The 21,921-nt window shown below is 38.3% G+C and overlaps 1 protein-coding gene across 5 annotated transcripts in view; it reads left to right on the forward strand.

Moving 5' to 3' along the window:
• The first annotated feature begins 238 nt into the window (after positions 1-238).
• The window catches only part of ZNF451 (zinc finger protein 451), an 89,155-nt gene continuing 67,472 nt past the window's right edge, over positions 239-21,921 (forward strand). For 3 of the 5 annotated variants that reach the window (XM_030315757.1, XM_030315758.1, XM_030315759.1), the window contains exons 1-3: positions 362-478; positions 1,029-1,112; positions 9,972-10,052. In XM_030315757.1, the coding sequence (XP_030171617.1) occupies positions 458-478; positions 1,029-1,112; positions 9,972-10,052 (186 nt within the window). In that variant the 5' untranslated portion in view covers positions 362-457. Of the gene's footprint in view, positions 479-1,028; positions 1,113-9,971; positions 10,053-11,563; positions 21,621-21,921 lie in introns of those variants that run through there. The other 2 variants (XM_030315761.1, XM_030315760.1) reach the window with 2 other exon arrangements.

A 21,921-nucleotide genomic window follows, 5' to 3' on the forward strand; every position in this document is an offset into this window, starting at 1 on the left:
TTCCTGCCCTTCACTATGAAACAGAACCTAGCCCGCCCCGGCTCCGCAAAGCTGCAGCTGACGTCAGCGTGGCAAAATGTGTGCGCCATGCTTTGGAGTCCTTTTCCGCGATTTGCTACTGACGCCGGGATGGTCTCGGGCGGCACTAGAACTACAACTCCCAGGTTCCTGCGCGGCGCGGAGAAGGCAGGCCGGGACTGTGCGAAAGTGACTCCGGGGGATAGCGGGCCAGAGCCGGCCGCTCCTCCTTTTGAAGCGGTTTCGCACCTCTTTCCGCCCGCGGCGTCGGTGGCGTCGGCGGCGTCGGCGCTCACGCAGGGGCGGGTCACGGCGGCGCGAAGCGGTGCTGGGCGGGAAGGGAAGTCGTGGCGGCGGTGGCGGCGGGGACAGCTGCGACGGCGGCGGTGGCGGCGGGGACCGCAGCAGCGGTGGTGCTGTCAGTTAGGCCGTCGGAGAAATGGGAGACCCGGGGTCGGAGGTGAGTGGTGGAGCGTCGGGCCGCGGCGTTCTCAGCCGCGCCGCGAAAGGGCTTTGTGTTTTGTTGAGTGTGCGGCCTGCTGTGCGCCCGCGGGGCGAAAGCCTCGGCGTCTCGGGCCGAGCCCAGCGTTCGGGCCTGGTGCGGGTCCTAACGACGACCCAGCGGTAACAATGGCCGCCCGGCCGCCCCCGGTCCCCTACGCCGGCCCCGGTGCTCCCTGTTGTCGCCGCTCTGCCCGCGAGAGCGACATTTTGAGACAGGATCGCTCTTCGGCGGTGAGCGTGCATCCCTCCTCCTCGAGCAGATAGGGGAATTCGCAGGGGCTGGGGAGTCGTTTTCGGCGTCCGCTCCCCATGGCTCCGCGTCTGCAGAGGCAGAACGCGACTCCATGGAGTTCTGTTCTTAGTCGGATTTGCATGCAGTTGTGCTGTTAGGTTTCCTCAAGAGCTCGTTGTTTTAAAAAGCTCTTTCTTTTTCGTTCCTTTTGGGAAAGTCTCTTCCACCAAGTACGTGGTTGTATAGATAAGCGTGTTTTGGCTTATTTTTATAGATAATAGAATCTGTCCCTCCAGCTGGGCCCGAGGCATCTGAGTCAACAACGGATGAAAATGAAGATGACATTCAGTTTGTTAGTGTAAGTAGCAACGACATTCGGGTTTTTCCTAGAGTTCCAAGACTGCGCGTGGTAAGCCATTATGTGATTGTACTGCACCTGTCCACTCCTCATTGAGCAACTGTGTATGAACGTCCGATAGGTACTAGACACCGGGGAGCGTGGCGTAGGATTAGGAAATTTACCCAAAGAGGCCTCTGAGCAGCTGCAGTAGCCGTCACAAAGACTGCCGAAAGTCCGTGGTGCTCACTCCATCACGCTTCTCGTGCGTTTACTTAGCGCTGTTTTAATGCTTAGTCTAGGCGTGTTTCCAAGAGGGACAAGGTTGTCCTGTAACAGATGACGATGCAGGCGAGGGAGAGAGGACAGGTGATGATGAGGAAGGAGGTAGAGAACAAGAAGCCTTGGAAGAACTCAACATCTGAGCGTTATGTAGCTGCATAACATGAAGGCGACTAGCTTGAAGACTTCCCTGACCTGTGAGATCATAGTGTTTGTTACAGCATAGTGCAGGAGTTGATGTTCATATGGAGATCCCTGCATCACCAGGAACACACATATTTTTCAGAATTTCGTCCCTTCGGGTCAGTGGTCTTTAAGCATTACCAAGCGTAAATGTGCGGATTGCGGGGCCTCACCCTTCCATACCCACAGACTCAGAATTTGTAGGTGGGACCTAGGAGTCTTCCTTTTGGAAAGATGAAAGGACGTGTGAATCTCTGAACCACAGTTTGTAAAGCCTTGGTTTAGGCTGAGTGGGGGTTATGACGTATTCGGAGATGATTTTCACCCAAAACTGTCAAGAGTTGCAAAGACTCAGCTTAAAGTGGTATCATAGTTAGTTAGAGAATACTTCTACTCTAAACCATTTTCTGAATACTGTAGTTATTTGAGGTTTGCTGTGAAACGTGTATAGGTTTTCTTAATAGATTGTAGTGTTTTTATGTTTATTGGTTTGGGACAGTTTGTAAAGCTGGTTATTAAATGATATCCTCTACATACCCCAACATTAGGGCCATTGTGGTGAAACCATTTTTGTATTGTCTTTAATTGGTTTATTGAGGAGTCTTTCACGAGATCATTTTTTTGGCTGTCTTCACCATTGCTAGTGCATGTGGTACTTTTTCCTTTTATTTATTTTCAGAGTGAGAGAGAGAGTGCAGGTTAGCATGCAACAGGGTGAGGGGCAGAGAGAGAGAAAGAGAATCCCAAGCAGGCTCCACCCTATCAGCACAGAGCCTGGTGTGGGGCTTGATCTCACAAACTGTGGAATCATGACCTGAGCCAAAATCAAGAGTCAGATGTTTAACCACCCAGGTGCCCTTTGTCCTTTTATTTTAATTCTAGTGTGGTTAACATAGTGTTAAATTAGTTTCAGATGTACTTTTTCTTTTTCTTTTTCTTTTTTTCTTAAAGTGTTTGTTCAGTTATTTTGAGAGAGAGCATGGGAGCAGGGAAAGGGGCAGAGAGAGAATGCTAAGCAGGCTCTGTGCTGATAGCAGGACTCGATCTCATGAATTTTGAGATCATGACCTGAACCGAAATCAAAAGTTGGATGCTCAACCAGCTGAGCCACCCAGGTGCCCTAACAGTGGACTGAAGTATGTTGGTAACAGGATTTTATGGCTTCTTAGGACAAATATTTCAGGTTGTTCCTGAATATTGGTATTTGGAGAATATTCATCTTGATATTTGTGTATATGAAAGAATGCTATACTTCTTTATAAACTATGGGTGTTGGGTTGAGAATCACAGATGGAATTTATAAAAATAAGATTTGAAAAACTTTTTGGTACTTGTGGAATAAAAAATTATAGTATAGCATGTATGTAACTTAAGCATAATAATGTATTAAGCTGAAGTTTAAAATACTCTTTATTTTTGAAATATTGTTTTAATTTTAGGGGCCCCTGGGTGGTTTATTGGTTAAGTATCCGACTTCAGCTGAGGTCATGATCTCACGGTTCATGGGTTCAAGCCCCATGTCAAGCTCTGTGCTGACAGCTCAGAGCCTGGAGCCTTCTTCAAATTCTGTGTCTCCCTCTCTCTCTGCCCCACCCCTGCAAGTGCTCACTCACTCACAAATAAAACATTAAAAAAAAACTTTTTAAAAATATTCTTTTAATTTTAAACGTAGAGAATATCTTACATCTTTGCGTCAAGAATAAAAAATATATAGTGCAGGGGCGCCTGGGTGGCTCAGTTGATTGAGCATCCAACTTCGGCTCAAGTCATGATCTCATGGCTTGTGAGTTCAAGCCCCACGTCGGGCTCTGTGCTGACAGCAAGGAGCCTGGAGCCTGCTTCAGATTCTTTGTCTCCCTCTCTCTCTTTCCCTCCTCTGTTCATGCTCTGTCTGTCTCTCTCTCTCTCTCTCTCTCTCTCTCTCAAAACTAAATAAACATTTTAAAAAATTAAAAAATATAATGTATTGTGTGTGCACCTTGATACAACACCTTGTATTTATCCCTGTTGGCAAATACAGGTTCAAAGTTCTGATAGTTCCAAATGGAGAAGTGAATTATATGTATTAAGCACAATTACAGTTTTAGAAGAGATCTATGAAAAACATTGCTTCTACATTTTTAGTGATAACACTTAAATGATAATTAATGATAACTTAATTCTGTTTTAAAATAAATTGAGATAGAGCCTTCTACTTCTCTCTGTAAACTAATCTTATCCTTAACTCCTTTAGGTGATGCTCATCCAGTAAAGATAACAAATTGTTCTCTGCTTAAGATTTCTTCAGATACAAAAATGGCATTATAATGTTGCTTCTTGATTTACTCTGGCTTGGATTTCTTAATTCACGCTCATTAATCTAATTTTCCCGTCTTTGATCACATGGTGGCACAGCAGTCTTTCAGTGGTTTGCAAAATATAGAGCCTGAAACCAAACAGTGTGCTGAAGGAAAGAAATTAAGGATAATAAATCCCTTTCATTTAAATTATGTTGAAATATACGTACAGAGAACTGCACGGTTTATAAGTGTACTGTTTGATTTTTGCAAAGCCAATACCTGGGTGATCTCAAACAGAATGTTACCATAGCAAAAACTTTTTATTTAAGGATATTGCTCTTATTTTCTGTTTAGTTTAATAATACAGGTGTATCTCCACCACTCCCAGTTATTGTAAAGTAGAAACATTTGAAACCTATGAAAACTTTATAAGCTAAGAGGGTCTAAAGCAAAGAAGCAGTTACCATTTACTTATATGGAAAAATTTTCAGCATTTCCAGACCCCAAAAATAACCTCTTTTTGGCTTTTCTGATACCTTAAAACACATCTTGCTAATGGATGTCCAAAATAAATTGAGATAAAGTACAGATGTTTACAGACATAATCCAAAGCTGTGAAATGCTGAGTTTAGTTCACAGGGAAGCAGCTTGGCAGTGGTACTCTCGCTGCTTGGGGTGCACACCGCCTCTGTAATGGTTTTCTGCAAAACAAATGCTGCACAGTATTTCTGTTTTTCATCCTTTTTTGTTTGTTTTTTGTATAAGAGAAAATCTTCAGATTTACTTCAGTTAGTGAAAGCTGATACCAACGTAGGTCTTTCGTAAAAGTGAAATGGTGTTAACACAAGCTTTTGAAAACTGAGAATATTTTTCTGATCCCTTATTCAGCCACCATCTTTCTGTCTTTCTTTGAAACTTTGTATATTTTAGTTAATTTACTCCCAGAAAATGGTTTTAGCCAAGAGCTGATGACATGATTTTTCACAGTGCTACTTGAGACACAAAGGCAACCTATTATAATCTTGGTAATAGCACATGAGATTTAGGTTTAAGTCAAGATTATTGGTATAATGTGGAATCATTGAACATATGGAAATAGTGAAGGAAATCAAGGTATAATTTCATCAGTAGCTTCTGAAGCACATAGGTCAAGTGATAATACTTAAACTGCAGTAGGTAAGAGTCATGGGCACAAATGTGAAGGTATCTTGACTGGGTGTCTTGCACCTGTAATTAGCTCAGTAAATAAAAAATAATGTTGGAGCTCATGATATGCAAAGTCATGAAGTAAGTACTCTAGAACTACAAAAGATTAATTGAAAATAGGTCCTACCTGTAAGTGCCCATATTTCAATGTGGAAGATAATATAGGTTATGAGAACTGTGTAAATGGTTGTAGAAAGTAGTTATTTTATAAAAAGCACCCGATGCTATATAAAAAAATAAAGGAAGCCTTTTTGGCCTAGGTAACATTTAGTATTTGTATTTAAAAGAGCATTTTGAAAAGAAATAAGGAAAGGCATCAAAATGGGAAAGCAGGGAAGATGCTGTGTAGTTTTGGAGGATAAAAATTTTTAAAGTGAAAGAGAAAAGGGTGGGCCAGATAGTGTAGATTTTGAATTGTGGACTAAAAGTGGCAGTTGGGAACCACTTGGAAACTTTGAACTGGGCAGGATTGCATAAGTAAACTATATCCCTGATCCTGTAACTGGAAATCTATTGAAAAAACACATGCATTATTAACATTTTAGATTAGAGTTTTGCACCGGTATTCAAATCCATATTCTTTTAGACTTGGGTAAACTACATTTCTTACAGTCCATATCTTAGTGTATTGACATTATTTTCCATTTACAGTTGACCCTTGAACAGTGGGTTTGAACTGCGTGGATCCACTTGTATGTAGTTTTTTTTACAGTACTATAAATGTATTTTCTTTATGATTTTTGTAATATTTTTGGCTTTATTGTAAGAATACAGTATATAATAACATCATACAAAATACATGTTAACCAACTGTTTATGTTATTGGTAAGGCTTCCAGTCAACAGTAGGCTTCTAGTAGTTATGTTTTGGGAAGTCAAATGCTGTATGTAGATTTTCAATTCCGTAATGGAAGGGAAGGTCATAGCCCAAACCCTCATGTTCTTCAAGGGTCAACTGTTGTAGGTAATTGGTGTTTGGTTTTGTATGATAATCATTTTTCTATTAACAGGAATGAAAGCTTTTTGTGTCATTAATTTTTTTTTTTTTTTTTACTTAGAATATTAATATTAATTCAGCTGTGTTACTAAACTGTTTTGTTTGTGCCTGTGCTCCTGGCCCTAATTGTGTGGCCTTCGGGAGTAGAATCCTTTGATTTTGTTATTGGTACAAAAGGGATGATGAGAATGATGGTTTACTAGTTGATGAATTGAGCGAATTCAAATAAAATGCCTTTAATTGGAGGACAACATGCATTTATACTTGTTAAGAACATAGGCAGTCACTGTAAACATTTTGAGAAATGTTTCTTGACATAATACACATTCTTACGGGGAATTAATAACTTATTTTTTGGTTAGTGTTATGAGTTATTCAGATTTGAGGGCAATAGCAAGAAGTCTTTTTTTCTCTTTTTGAAGGAAGACAAAGTCTCTTAAAAACTTAGGTAATAAGGGATTGATTTAAAAAAGCATGTAGGGTCACCTGGCTGGCTCAGTCAGTAGAGCATGTGACTCTTGATCTCAGGGTTGTGAGTTCAAGCCTCATGTTGGATGTAGTGATTACTTAAAAATAAAATTAAAAAAAAGATGTAGTGTGTATACTTTGAACTTAACCTCAGAATTATAGTGACCACACAGCCGGTTATATATTTAGAGAATCAGGTATATCTCACTTAGTTTTCTCATTTGTTAAATGGAATAATAATAATAATTCACTGTTTCACCTTGTAAAGTAATTGGGGATTAAATGGAATCATTTACATGAAAAGTTTAGTACAGTTCCTGTATAGGGCTCAAAGACAAATGTTATTGATGAGTAGTAAAATTAATGGAATACTAAAATGTTTTGATTCTTTAAGTTCGTTATGGTGGCATTTTTTCCATATCCATAACTAAAGTTTAGAGTGTGTGCATATAAATAATATTTTCCTTGGGGATACTTCTCTTATTTTTTAACTCAGCCTCTGCTTTTTTTGGTGGTCTCAAATACGTGTCATCGTCATCTACCATTCTTTCACGTATAAACCCATAATTATTTGCTGAGTGAATCAATAAATATTCTAAATGACTCTTGGTTTTTCTCATTTTTGGATTTCCTACCCAGATTGTTTTTACTCTTTTAATTAGTGTGAATCATATGAAGTTGTCATTTTTCGCTAGTTCAGGAATAGTTGGTTGCATATCAGTCTAATGGTTCACCCTAGCAGTAAATTTGTAATAGTCTTCTTTCATCATTTCCTGCTCCTGATATTTTCTGCTATTTCTGCAGCTGTTTTTAAATCCCATCTGTGACCATTTTCTTTATCCTGGGTTTTGGGGGTTTTGGTGGGGGGGAGGGTTCCTCTTCTACTTTTTGCTTTGTACTCTGTTACCTTCTTTCGTCTCTTTTTTCTCTGTTTATGGAAGCTCTCTCTGCCCCTCCCTCTGTATTTCTGGTAACCTGGAGACTTTCTTGGTGGGCTGTTGCTATGGACATGTAATAACAATTTCTAATGCACATTTCTTGAAGAGCCCAAAGTTAAGGTGTTAGAACAGGAGAAGCTAGCATATTTTTATTTCTTCTACTTCCTTGAATTGAATGTATAACATTGACAATAACAGTGGTAGATTGTAGTCTAAAGGTAGGTGAATCTTCTCTGTTGACCATAATTGGAGAATATCCTCTTTTCTAAACTTCCCATCTTTAGGGGTACCTGGGTGGCTTAGTTGGTTAAGCGTCTGACTTTATCTCAGGTCATGATCTCACGGTTCGGGAGTTCGAGCCCCGCGTCGGGCTTGTGCTGACAGCTTAGACCCTGGAGCCTGCTTTGGCTTCTGTGTCTCCCTCTCTGTCTGCCCCTTCACTGCTCATGCTCGCTCACTCACTCTTTCTCAAAAGTAAAGATTTAAAAAAAATAAAAAACATTTTTTTAAACTTCCATTTTTACAGCTCAGGCAAAAATCTTAATTACTTATTACATGATCCCTGTCCTGAAGTTCTGGTCTCTGGTTTTATCGTAGTGCCTAGATAAAACCTGTCTACAAGGATAGCAATTTTCTGCTTGAGGAGAAGTTGTAGCCTAAGGGAGAAACAAGTTATCTTTGAGACGGAATGTCTCTTCTAAGGAAGAGGATATTTAAAGATCTTAGCTTCTGTGTCCTGACTCTAGTCTTTCTCTGTTAGTTTATCCACTGAATAGATCGCTTTGGCTTGCCAACAGTCAGCTTTCTGCATCCTAAGAAATCTTTCCCTCAGCTATATTCTCTTCCTGTGTTCCTTTCTCTTATTCTCAACATATTAGAATTTAAAAAATAATATTCTTTACTCATGGCCTTACTGCCTCTTTTTTTTTTTTATATTTTATTTTTAGGTAATCTCTACAACCAACGTGGGGCTCAAACTTACAACCCCAAGATAAGAGTCGCATGCTGCATTGACTGACCAGCCAGGCGCCTCTATTGCCTCATGTTCTACTTAATATTTTAGAGCCTGGCTTTTATATGCTTGCTACTTTCTTGAAAGTTGTTTTCAGGCATTTAAAAATCTTCTTGCCAATTTCAGTGGCAGTTTTTTTGGTTGTCCATGTTTTTGACTACATTTTGCATTGACAACTTTTTGAGGATTCTCTAGTGTTTTTGAATTTATCCATTCCTGATTCTTCTTCAGTCTTTGATTACCTGCTTAGCTCTTCTTGAGTCCTAAAATTCCAGCATTTCCTCAAGAGCCTCATTAAATTTCTTCTTTTTCCTCATTGTTTTCTTTGTTAGCAATATCATAGTTCAATTTAGTCTTCTAGAGGAACCCCTCCCAAATCTGTATTTCTAGCTATGTTTGTACATCCAGATTTCAGCCCTGCATTTCTGGCTTCTGCCAGTTAACTTTGTGTGCCACTGGTACATCAACCCATTATGTTCAAAAGAGTGTCAGCTTCCTGTTTCTGAATTCCAGATATATCCAGCTGGTTGTTCAAGCTTGAAACCTTAGGGACTTCTTTGATTCCTTTTTATTGTTGGAATTTTGTTTTTTATAGCCAATCTTTTTTTCTTTTTTAATACCCATGTATTGTCTTGTATATATACTACAACACTATTCTCTTTGCTGCTGGTTTTTTTTTTTTGCATTATTTGACTGATTAATTACCCTGCATTTCCCACTCTCCATACTCATCTACATGATTAATTTTAAAGCACAGTACTCATGTTTTCCTTATCTTAGTATTTATTGATTCCCTCTTGCCTATGGAATAAAATCTAGGCTTTTAGGCCTAGTATTCAAGGCCTGACATATGATGCAGTTAGTATGGTTGGAAGCAGGATGGAGAAGAATCTGGTTTGATGTTTGACTATAGGAGTGGGAAATAAAGCCAAGCTGTTAGTCAGAGAACCACATGTTTTTGAGTGTGGTTATCTAACAGGTAATTAATACTCATCCCATCTAAAAAACATTGAATCATATCTGTGTCCTTATAGCACTAATTCCTTTATTATTAATAATCCTTCCCCGAAGAATAACATTGTCTTAATATTCTACCAAGGTTTAAACTCTTCCTTTTAGATCTTGTCATTAGTTTTTTTTAATGTTTATTTTTTATTTTTGAGAGAGAGAGATAACGAGCAGGGGAGGGGCAAGGGTGGGGGTGCACAGAGGATCTGAAGCAGGGCCCAAGCTGTTCTTAGCATCCTGATGTGGGGCCTGAACTCATGAAGTGTGAGATAATGACCTGAGCCGAAGTCGGACACTTTACCAACTGAGCCACCCAGGTGCCCCAATATCATTTCTTACTCGTGTACTCTGAATATTTTTCTGTGTGTGTTCTAATTATTTTCTGGCGCCCATAGGCCGCCTCTTTAGAGGAATTCTTGCCAGTCCCAACAAAAAAAGTGATTGTTTTAAGTGACTGGTTTAGTTTGAATAACTACATGACTTGTTAATTTGCTTGATTCTTTCATAGGAAGGACCATTAAGACCTGTTCTGGAATACATTGATCTGATCAGCAGTGATGATGAAGAGCCTAGCACCTCCCATAGTGATGTAAGTACATTATATTTGATTTGCATTTCTTTCACTTTAGTCATTTAAGAGGCCTTGTCTAAGACAATTATCAAGTCACTGATGGCTGTGTTTAGGAGCTGTAGTACTTTAGTAAATGGCCCATTTCTATAGAATGAGCCATAGAAGGTATTCATTGAGTCCTTTGCCCAGAACATCTCCTACTTCCAGTTTTGTTTTTTACTTTCAGTGAGAATGTGAAAAGATAACATGATACAGCAAAGTTCTAAGACTTGAAGATGGTATCTGATAAAAGGGAAATGGAATAAAAACTGCAAGTGTTTTGGCTCCTTGTGCCCTTCTCCTTTCGTATCTCTCCTTAGGTGCCATGTATAACTGGATCCTTTTCTTCCAGAACCATGTGGCCACAGAAAGTTTGTTTTATCTTGGAAGAGAGGATGTGTGAAGATCCTTTAGAAAATGGAATGTGGGGAAGGGTTATAGGTGGTATAGTACTTCAGTTGTCATTCCTTTTAACCTTCTCTATTCCTCACATATTTAGGGTTTTGTTTTTTTTTTCTCTTACCTGTGATTTATTGGTTGTGGGTTTGACCCTTAAACTAATACTTCCCTTACTCTGAGAACCAAACTAGCTGAGCCCTTTGTAGCAACCTTGTCTTTCTTTTGTCTTAGCCCAAGTTTCTATTAATGGGTTATTGTCTTGATGGATTGATGGGTTGGAGACTCCTGGCCGGAATACTTCTTGCTTTATGTTACAAGGGATTGAGACTTGGACTTGGAATCAGTATGCCTAGGTTTTAGCCTGAGCTTTACTCCTTAGTAATTTTGTGACTCTGGATAAATTAAGTAGCCTTTAATCTTAATTTCTTTATCAGATAATAATACCTACCTCACAGGGTTGTTGTGAGGACAAAATGAAGTGACAAATACATACTATGTAAGCTCCTTGGAAACTACAAACCATAAAGTAGGACTATGCAACTGGCAAGTTTTATCATTATTCATTTATGTTATTCATGGAGAGGGAACAAGAATCTTTAAAGGACTTAAAAGTGACTCTTCAGTGGGGACTTTGAGAAATATTTTTGTGTGTGTGATTTTCAGTGGAACTTTTCCCAAGTTCTCTATACTATTACAAACTTCTACTTGTTGACTTACATACATTGGATGGGATTTTTAAAAAAAAGATTGTTAATCACCAGTAGTCTCACCACCTCTTCTTGTCCTAGCAGAAGACTGAGCAGTAGGCTAAGATGGCACCAATTGAACTGGGCTTGTTTTTACTCTCTTTTTTAATAGAGTGCCAGATTATTGCCAGTAGTTGGTATTGGGTTTTGGGGGTAGTGAAGCTTGTGGCTTTGACTTCTATGGTCCCCTTGCAGACCTGTAGTGGATTGCATCTTTCATTGTTGTTATAATAATTTAAAAAATTGAGTTCTACTTACTGGTCATGCATCTCTGCACTTGAAAGTTAACATATTAAAAGCATTTTTTTTTCTTCCTTGGTTTTCTTGTTCATGTGGATAACCCAGAGAATGCCTGAGTCTAAGGTGCCATCCTCTGAGAATCATCGCCCAGAAATGTGCTCTAGCTGCAGTGTTCCTCTTCCCATTGGAGACAGCAGCTCCTCCTCTGGGAGTTGCACCAGCAGTCCACAAAGGATAGTTTCTCAACCTTCTTCTGTTGAGAACCCATTGGAGAACCAGAAAAATGATCAAAATAATTCAGATATTAAGATTTCTGAGACAGAGACACTTAAACCATCACAAAATTATCAGACTCTGCCTTCATCTCCAGTTCTGGTCCCCCAAGAATCTTTGGCCTCTTCAGAGGTCAAGGAGGATTTACCTGTAGAGTCTTCTTCAGCTTCACAGCATGGACAAGATGCCATCCTTTATCTTCAGACACAGGTGGCTGAGATGTCACGAGTGATACGTGATCTGCAGTCTAGGAGCTGTTTTAGATTCCATCATTCTAGGCCAAGTGAGAACTCCTCAGTTCCGTGGGACATCTCCACCTCCAAGGATGAAAATTTATCTACAGTTGATGAAGAAGCTGACTGCAAGTCCCCCTCAGCTGATGACAAAGGGCAGCCAACTGATCCCAGTCAGTCTAGTTTCACAGGTCTTTTGAAAAGAATGGAACAAAGAGGTGTTATAAAGAGAGTAACATTACAATCTGAAGCAGAATCATGTGAAGGGAAACCTGATTATGTGACCTCTAAGAAACGTTTGGTTCCTCCATTGCATCCTCTTCTGAGAATTGCCACCACTGAGGTTTTTAAAGACCCTGCTGATTGCCATCCTTCTTCCTTCATGGGGCACAGAGTATATCCTGTGGCCAAGGATACCTCTCCTTTCCAACCAAATCCACCAGCCGAGGGCCCTATTGTAGAAGCACTAGAGCACAGCAAAAGAGGAAGCACAACATCTCCTCTAGATTCTACCTCAAAAGAAATGGAGGTCATGGGTTGTAGATTCTACCATGCTGCTTCCATTGCAGCCCGAGCTGCTAGTTACATGGCCTATATGACTCAGTATCAGCGTAAACTCTGGGAAGACATGGAGGATCTGGTTCATGACCCAGAGTTTGATCGTGGAAAAGCAAGATGTATAATATCGGATGGTATGGATGCTGGCCTTTGGCAGCTTTGTACTACTAGGGACATAATGGATTCTGTAGTCAGAGTTATGGCCATGGCAATAGACTACAGAAGACAAGCCTGGCTCCGACTTACATCTCTCACTAAGAAAACCCAGGAGAAGATCTCACACTTACCCTTTGATGGTACTTCTCTCTTTGGACAAGATGTAAATGCTGTTGTTGCAGAAGAAAACAGTATAAAAGAAAATGATTATAGAGACCACAACAAATACTATAACCAACATCGATACTTTTATAGTCATGATCAGAAAGCACATTATCACAATAGAGGATATTCCAAAGGAGATTGGTACAAACCTCGAAACCACCCCTATAGATATAGAAAAAAGGGAGAATCTCCAGAACGCCATGGGTACAAGAATTAATAACCTGTTTGCATTCCGCAGTGTAGTCATCCAAGATCCTAACTATTTTACTTGTTCCTCCCCACTCAAACAGGATCTACAGGTAGGAGGTCACCTCAGAAAATAAATGCATGTCTGGAATTATCACAGCTAACATGTAATTCTAGACTTTTGAAATAGAGACTTATGTTTTATTGGCCAAGTGACAGTAGAGACTTCCATCTGAGTAGGGTTGGACAAACGTTTACCCATTATTTCTGGTCCAAAGTAAGTTCAGAGGAGGGTACTCAGGAATCTGAATCCTCTTGTGCTTAAAAAAATATAAATGATTTGTTCCTCAGGAAAATCTTACTGGTAAACTGAGGACTAGCAGATCTGGGGCCTGGAAATAACCTGCTACTAGGTCTCTGTTTACTAATGCCAGAGGCAAATCCTTCATTTTTATGTCATCAGTGCTTCCTTGTTCGGGCTTCACCTTGTCAGATCTTCACAAAATGACAAATCTGTTGTGCTCTGTTTATGTCAGGACAATCTGACTCTTCAAGAGTCCATACTACTCTCAAGCTCTCTGAGACTTCAGCATCAACCGTGCAACTCTGTCAAGAACTGGAATACAAATCAAATTTTGCCAAATCCAGTTTGCTTCCAGTAGGATGGCTAGATGTTACAGGTCTACTGTGGACACCAGCTGGAAAAAGACTTTCCTTCTTGTAACATCTCTAAAAATTTTCACAGTAACTGTCCGTATCGAGACTGATGGCTACAGTGTCATTACCACTCAAAGCCACATGTGAGAGAATTCTTTGTTATCGTCATGGCCTAAGTCTTTGACCTGTCAAGCTCTCACATATAAACAAGCTGTGAGACCCATCATGGTGTTCTCTCAGGATATTCTAGGCCTTTCACCAAGATGACCTTCTTAAACAAACCTACCTTCTAAACAGTTAAACTTTTTGAGCTTGATAATTCATCACTCTAAACACAAAAAGGAAATGTGCATTAGTGTCCTGGAAATAAAGGATGTTCTACAATCCAGGCATGCAAATCTGAACTCTTATAGGAGAATTCCAAACATGCCTGACAATCTGGTCCTCTTACTGTAATAAAGAGGGATGCCATCAAATAGATGATGTTGAGAATCCTTAAGTGTTAGAGTATAACTATGGATGTAGTAAAGAGAACATCTCATGCAGTTCTGTTTCTGGATATCTGTTTAAACGATAACATCCAGTAATGATTTCTTAAAAGTCTGAAATCAAGACTTCAGTAACATGTTCTTGGTTTATTGGTCCCTTATTCTAGTCAGACTCTTACTCATGAGAGACGACTTATCTTTTTGCTCCAAGTTGGTTCCATTAATAGTTCTTCACAATTCTGGAACTGGCAGCAGATACCTCAATTGTATATTCCACAGTATCTTTTTAATCTCAAGGCAGTGGCTGTGCAGTATACCAGTCCTTAGATCCTCGTTTTCGCAGCATGACTTCAAAAATGGAAGAAGTGTCAAGTCTGAGGGGTCAGAGTCCATCACCTAGTATTATTTGCTTGACAGCCCCCCAAAAAATTGTTTTTATCAACAGACTTAACATTTTGTATCTTCTTAGTTTGTAAAACATCTGCATTTTTTCATCTGCTTGGTCAAAATATTTTGGATCTACTGTTAGTGGAATATAACTGTTTTAGGGTTCATGTGGTTTCTATTTCTGCCGTAGTTCTTGCACAGTGGTGATTTACATTTTCCCTAGTGCCCCACTTTTTAATAGTTGAAGCTCATTTCCCCTCCATTGTAACTATATTCAGTACCCTTTTTACTACTTTTCTTCCTCTGTCTGATTGTTGAAGACGCAACAGAGGTTGAAGACTCATAAATCCCTACTTAGAAGAAGTTATTTTATATTGTCAGATAATTTCAGAGTACTATATTGGTCCCATTTGTAGATTAAGCTTAACAGACTTGATAGAGGAGATGATCTTGCACATTTGGTCATATCTAGACTTAACATTTACCTTGAAAGACACAAGGGCCTAAGAAATCATAAAGACTTTTATAGTTTGATATGTATCACATCAGTTAAGTGGTCTCATGTGCCCTTGACATGGCACTATATAGCTTCTTTTTTGAAAGGACTAGTCACAGGTGAATTCAGTGGAGGGAGAGACCTTGGAACTGTTCTATATGGCTACACATAGTTCCGAGTTAGCTAAGGCTACTTTAATCTCCCACTTGTCCATTTCTCCCCTTTCCTCCCCTGAATCAGATAGTGGGTTACAAATTTGATGATTTTTGAGGTACTCTTACTTTCCAAAATCCAAATCAAAAAATGATACATGAAGATGGGATTCTCTGAAACTGCTTTGGCACTTCCACTTAACACACGCCTCCTTTTAAAATTTTTGTTTTTAATTGTGGTTAGAGACAAGACAACATAAAATTTACCATCTTAACCATTTTTAAGTGTACAGTTCACTCGTGTTAGCTCTATTTACGTTGTATAGCTCCTCAAATATTTTATAAAACAGCATTGCTGTTCTCTTCTTGTGTTATTTATGTTGCTCAGTAGTAAAGTTAAAATTGCATTACCACTCTCCAGTTGATAGACTCAAGCATCTCCAGAGAATTTTCCTAAAAGTGAAAAGAAATCCCCGAATTGTTGACTGGGTAACTTCTGAAAGGGATTTGGATTTGGCAGTTGAGTGGGGAGTCAGAATGCAGTAAATGGGAACAGCTTTTAGCTATAGATCAGTCTCTTGACTGCAGAAGAAACAGTATTCTTAACTTGTTACTTAAAAATCTTTCTCTGGCATACTTGAATGATAATGGTGTTACAAAACTAAAAATGGGGACTTGTTGTAGGGAGACAACCCCAATAGCATATGGAACTCACAATTAGATAGTAAGTTTTCTTACTGTGCCTGCCATGGGCAGAGCCTGCCACAAAAATTCCCCATTAGGTGAACCTGTTTAAATATCTCTAGGTTTTCGGGAAGCTTTGGGATAGTTGCAAATTTAATGATTTGGTATTCTCAAAAGGGATGTGTCTAATGATCCTTTTTCTTGAAAATGTTTTTTCTCAACTAGACATAAAATATATGTGAAGACAATATGATTTCTTGCAGTTACTGTGTACAGAGAAACAGTTTCCATTGTTATATGAAGTGCCTTTTTAAATTTCACCCTGCTTAAAACTTAACATTTTGGTGTCTTGCATATGTTGCTGGTGGTATTTATGTGAGTTCTGTACAGTTATTTGTTTTTTTTTTTTTTTTGGAGTCTTGTAGTTTATTCATCATCTGTACAATTGCACTATCTAAATGTACTCTCCTTCTGAATGTTCATTTGTTTTCTTTATAGCACTGTTGATCCATTTCAGAAGGTTATAGAGTATGCCCTTCCCCCTTATTTAAATAATGTTATGGTAGTTCTTTTTAGTTATTAATGATTGGCTCAGTTTCCTGGGCATTAAGGCAGCTTTGTTTTCTTTCTGCAGGTTCTAGGTTTTCTGATTGAGTCATTTGTCTATCTAACCTTGTTCTAAGCCATGGTAACACAACTTATATTTGATAAGTGGAAGTGTTTGCTTGGTAAGAAGAAACAAGGACTTTAGGAAAAGCAGATTTCCTGATACTTTATCCTTTGTTTTCAGATGGTGTGACAACTTCCTTATCAATGTAATTGTATTTAAACTTTTTTTTTTCTTACTGTGTGGCAGCTTCTTAATAATTCCATTTATTTACGTAGCCCTCAAAATGACATTTTGAGGGGAGCATAAAGTCTTTCAGGATACTTGGATACTATTTAGTATGTTACATTAGTACTATACTAATAATTTACTGAATGATACCTAAGTGACCTGATTGACAATGTCCTTAAGGGTCCAGTACATCCAGGATAACCTCAGGTACTAAAAACAAGGAGGTTGGAATAGACACAATCCAGAATCCCTTCTAGCTATAAAATTGGATACAGAGTTAAATGACATGGATAAGTAGACTTAACTGCCACATTCACTATTCTTGAGGATGTAATTTAGTGGGATTCTGATGAAGGTTAGAAATCATGGATTAGGTCTTTGTAGGAATAGTTTATAAAGGTTGCAATAATTGAAAACTTTTTTTTTCTTTAACGTGAGGCATATCTTGCCCCAGACTTGCACTGCTTATGTTTCCTCGTCTTTTGAAATTTGCCATTCTTAATGTTAGTGGCTAGTCCAATAATGGATTGTGATATCTGTGTACATCTTATGCATGCCATTCAGTTCGCCAGGTCCATTCTGTATAGTTTTCATTTGTGGATACACAAACCCATCCTTCCATTTTTCACTTAAAATATACAGGTGGAAGTTATTTAACTGATGATGGCTTTTGAATGCAAATCTTTTAGTTATTTTTCCAGAAATAAAGAGTTTTGTAAGCCATTAAGAAATTCTTTTATGAAATTTCCCGTCCTGTATGAATGATGAAATATTGTTTTATTAAATCTTTTTTCTTATTGATTAGTGGGACAATATTTTTGTAATATTTTTGTCTTTTTTGTTTGCTTGACTTTATAGTAATGAAAACTTTTTATAGTCGTGTTCGGTATCATTGAGTTATGTTATTACTGGAAATTATGTTTGCTTCCAGTGGGATATATCTGGAAGTGATCACAGTCCAACCATGTCCTTTTGATGTTATCATATCGGTTATTTCATTCTTTATTTGATCTTTTCTTCTCCCTTATGTAACACATCTTTCTGGAAGGATGTCTGATCTTCCCCTAATCTCTTTGATGTAGATTATATTTTTTATTCTACCAGTAATTACTAGCCAGTATTTTGATGTGGCTTTGTATACTTAAATACAATGCCTTCAGCATTATTGTAAGAGATTTTCTAGTCTTCTTTTTTAATGTCCTTTTTTTTTAAAAGTAGCCAGTCCAGTCTCTGGAACTATTATTTTCTGGCTATTGAACTTTCATCAGTTTTAAATGCTTTCTCATTTAATAGTAGTATTTTCTCATTTTATAATTTTCACACAAATGTATTATTACATATGGTTTATGGCTAATTGCATCCTCTCATAAAAAATTTTAAGCCCATTACCATGGAGTTATAGAACAGTGCTGACATACAGTGTATCTTAAAGTTAACTAGTTTTCTCCAGGTCTTAAGGGCTTTACATGTTTTATTGAGATAACTATTTCAAATGGTCTCTTGGATTTTCTGATGCCTTGTCAAGAATTCAACAAGAATTCTCAGGTTGTCTGTACTTTCTTTTAGGACTTTGGAGATCTCTCAAGTTGTATTGAGTTTTCTAATAATCCTAACTAACTATATTCTTTGGTAGAAGTGAAAGTAAATGCTTTATATCTAGTGGTATTTTAAATTTCTCCCTTGATCTTAAATGCTTCAGGTGTTATTATGAGTTCTGTTAGTAGTCTTCTTACAAGACCTACTTTGATACTGTTTTTTTCCCATGAGCTATCTATGTTTTCTGTTTTCTTTCATTGCCCATAAGAGTAGCTCTATCACGTCATTGAGTTTGAAGGGCTACAGTTAGACCTCTTGTTAACTGCCACTTTTATCTGTGATGGCTGTTTTACACTACTTAGTGTGCATTTAACCCTAATGTGCTATAAGAACTATCATGTTTGTGGTCCCTTTTATCTATACCACTTTTAATTCGTGGGGCAACAATGATGTGGACGATTGGGGGAAAACATTTTCCAAGTCACTAAATAGTCTTAAATTTTCAGTTACATTTTTTGAACATATTTAATTACATTAAATATCCAGCTGTTAGGTGTGCAGCCCATTCCTTTCTGCCTTGGTTCTAGTCAGTTTTTTATTAACCTCATTTAGATTCTTAGCAAGAGTTGCATGCATGTTGGTCTTTGTCTAATGGCTTATAACAACTCCTATTTACATTTAGCAAAAATACATTTTGAGATCTTGAAAGCACCTTGATAGCCTTGAGTCTATTGTCTTCCTACCTGGGAAGCAAGCAGAGGAGAAAATTTTCATTTATAGAGCTTACATTTACTAGGCTGTGTGCTAGAAGTTACAAGGTGTTCTTGAGGAAGAAATTCATTCTGATTTTGCAGATGAGGAAATGAAACATCATTAAACACCTTGCTCAATTGGTGAAACCAAGCTTTGAATATAGACTCTTCCTCCAAAGTCTGAATTCAGCATTATACTAGGCTGCCTCTGTATTTTTCAAGGCTCTACTAAAGTCTTAACTTTTCTGATGAGCTAACTTGACATACACTAATCTTTTTCTTCCCTAAACTTTGTGTTTATGGTTGTACTCTCATCCCTTAGTATTTGATGTCTTATATTAACTAATTCCTGGTCATTTCATGTGTCAGACGAGAAACCCTAACCTCTTAGTTTTCCCATTGAGATTTCACTGTGTGGGACTAAGATTGTTCTTGATGCATGGTCATTGGCTTGTTTCATGTATTCCATTCATTTTCAGCACTGATCATTTTAGTCATGGTTTTTTTTTCCTACCTTTTTTGTTTGTTATATCCATTTTGTTTCAGATACATGCTTAAATTTTATTTTTTTTGCTGGCATCTTTAGGATATTGGCTAGGGAAAAAGGTGGAATGGTGCAACACACATGGTATATAAATTCAAAGACCTTGATCCGAGTATTAGCAAGTCATTTATTTTCTGAGCCTCAGTTTTCCTACTCTTAAATGAGGTAATGCGCAGAAGTACTTTGAAAACTCAAAAGTCAAATATAGATTTCTTTCATAGTTGTGCTGTTTCTACACACGTTCGTAGATATAACTGTGGGATGGTATTGGGTATAAGTACAGGTACATTTAAGATGTATATTTAATAGCATGTAATAGTTCTTGTCATCAGATCATGTTCCCCTTGTTTACAGTTTTTTAAGGTTCAACCATTAAGCTATATTGCAAACCCATCAATGGACTAAGTCATTGAAAGGCATATTTAAAATAGTTGCTTTTCTCAAGTGCAAGCTAAGAAATGCTTATGATAATAAGAAATAAAAGAATGTAGAATGAAGAGCTAGGATATGTAGGTACGTGTATACAGTTTTTGATGGATGCTGTTTTGTCACTTTGTGTCTATTTTGGCAACAAACTTTTATCATCATTATCAATATCTATGTGCAGGCAGGCACTGAGGAAGGTCTGGGGGTACTGGGAGTTCATAAGAGATGGTGTATTCTCTTAAGAGAAGGAAATACCAATACAATGTAATTGTCCTGTTTAGAGGATTGTCTGTGATGAGGTTGGAACAAAAGAGAGGGCCATCTAGAGGGATCAAGGAAGCTTTTCTTACTTAGTAAATACTTGAGCTGGGGTTTGGAACATGCTTAGAGAAGAGCCAGTTGGACTAACGGAGAATCAGGAGCCAGGCATTGAAATGAATCAGTGCATACAAAGGCATGTGGAACATCACATCTGGTTTCAGAATTGTAAGGAACAGCCTTTATGGGGCACAGTTTGAGATGCAGCTGAAGAAAAAGGATAAATTACCCATGAAAATGTATTGGTTCCTACTTATTCAAAGTGTACCAAGTTTGTATAGCTGTTACTTGTAAGGTTATAGAAGTAGTCTGTCTGGAGTTCGCTTTGTACCATAGTCTCCTGTGGACATCTAGAACAATTCTTTTTCTTCTCTGAACTGAGCCAAAGGAGGGTTTTGGTCAGTGCACCACCAGCCCCAGGGATAGACGGCTCAAGTAGTGGAGAAAGAACTGAGGCACCAGTAGAGAACAACTTTGAAGATGAACAGGATGATGACACTGAAGTAGAATGTTACATTATGGGTATACAGTTGTATACTTCATGACCTCCTATTGGCATTGTGTCCTTAGTGTAGCTAAATGTGGCTAATCTCCCTGTATGTTGGTTTATAGATAATTTGAGGGTGGATTTGGGGAAAATGAAGATATTTCTAAAAATGTTGCTTCATTGGAGTTTGGAGGTGTTGTATTGAAGAAAGACCTGTGAACCTTGTGCCAGTGGTATCTCCAGCAGCACCCAGAACACATTTTGTCAACTTCCTGTTTGTTTTTTCTCTGGTTTGGAGTTTCTTTTCTTGCTTTTGTTGCCACTTTGTCACCTTTTCTCTTTTCATAATTCATCCTTTTTCTTTCTGTGCCAGAGATATAGCAGTGGCACTCAGGGTTAAAGCTATAACTCCCCCTTTGCAGCTTCAGAGATATTTTAAAATTCCCGAGTTCCAAAGTTGTTTTTTTGTTTGTTTGTGGTCCTGTGCTGAAGGAGAATCCATGTCATTCTTCCCAGGAGGGATTTTTATAAGTATAGATACTGGCAATTTACCGAAAAGACAATACAGGAAGAAGAATCTTACCTAACACGTTTGGTGGTTACTGGCCTTCTTAAATGAATAAAGTACTTTACAGAATGGGGTATATCTGTATGTATGTTTTTAAGTTTGCTCATATAAAGCAGATGTTCTGTGTACTTTGTATTTGTAAACAATAACCAGTTGGGGGTGGGAAGATGATTGCTTTGTATAAAAGGGTTGTTTCCTGGTTCCAAAGCTTTGCTGCTGGAGATGGTAAATAAATATTGTACTGCTTTGCTGTGTTTATCCCTTCTGCTCTCTCTGTATTTGAATATAAAATTCTTGAGAAAAATTGTTGCTTTTCAAAATGTTATTTTGGGGTATGGTTTGAGCCATAGGTTGGGCAGAAGAGGCTTCTGGTAAACAGAACTTCTGGGAGTACAAACTTCAGATCGAACTGTGGACCCTGGCTTTAGAATGAGCAGTAATAAGCAGGCTTTGGAATTTGAGTTTGTATTAAATAATGCAGTTGTTTCAGGAATTCTTTTAAAATTAATTGCATTCGTCAGATGGATAGATAATATGATTTACAAAGTTAATTACACTT

The sequence above is a fragment of the Lynx canadensis genome, chromosome B2 (genome assembly GCF_007474595.2).
Source record: "Lynx canadensis isolate LIC74 chromosome B2, mLynCan4.pri.v2, whole genome shotgun sequence".
NCBI lineage: Eukaryota > Metazoa > Chordata > Mammalia > Carnivora > Felidae > Lynx > Lynx canadensis.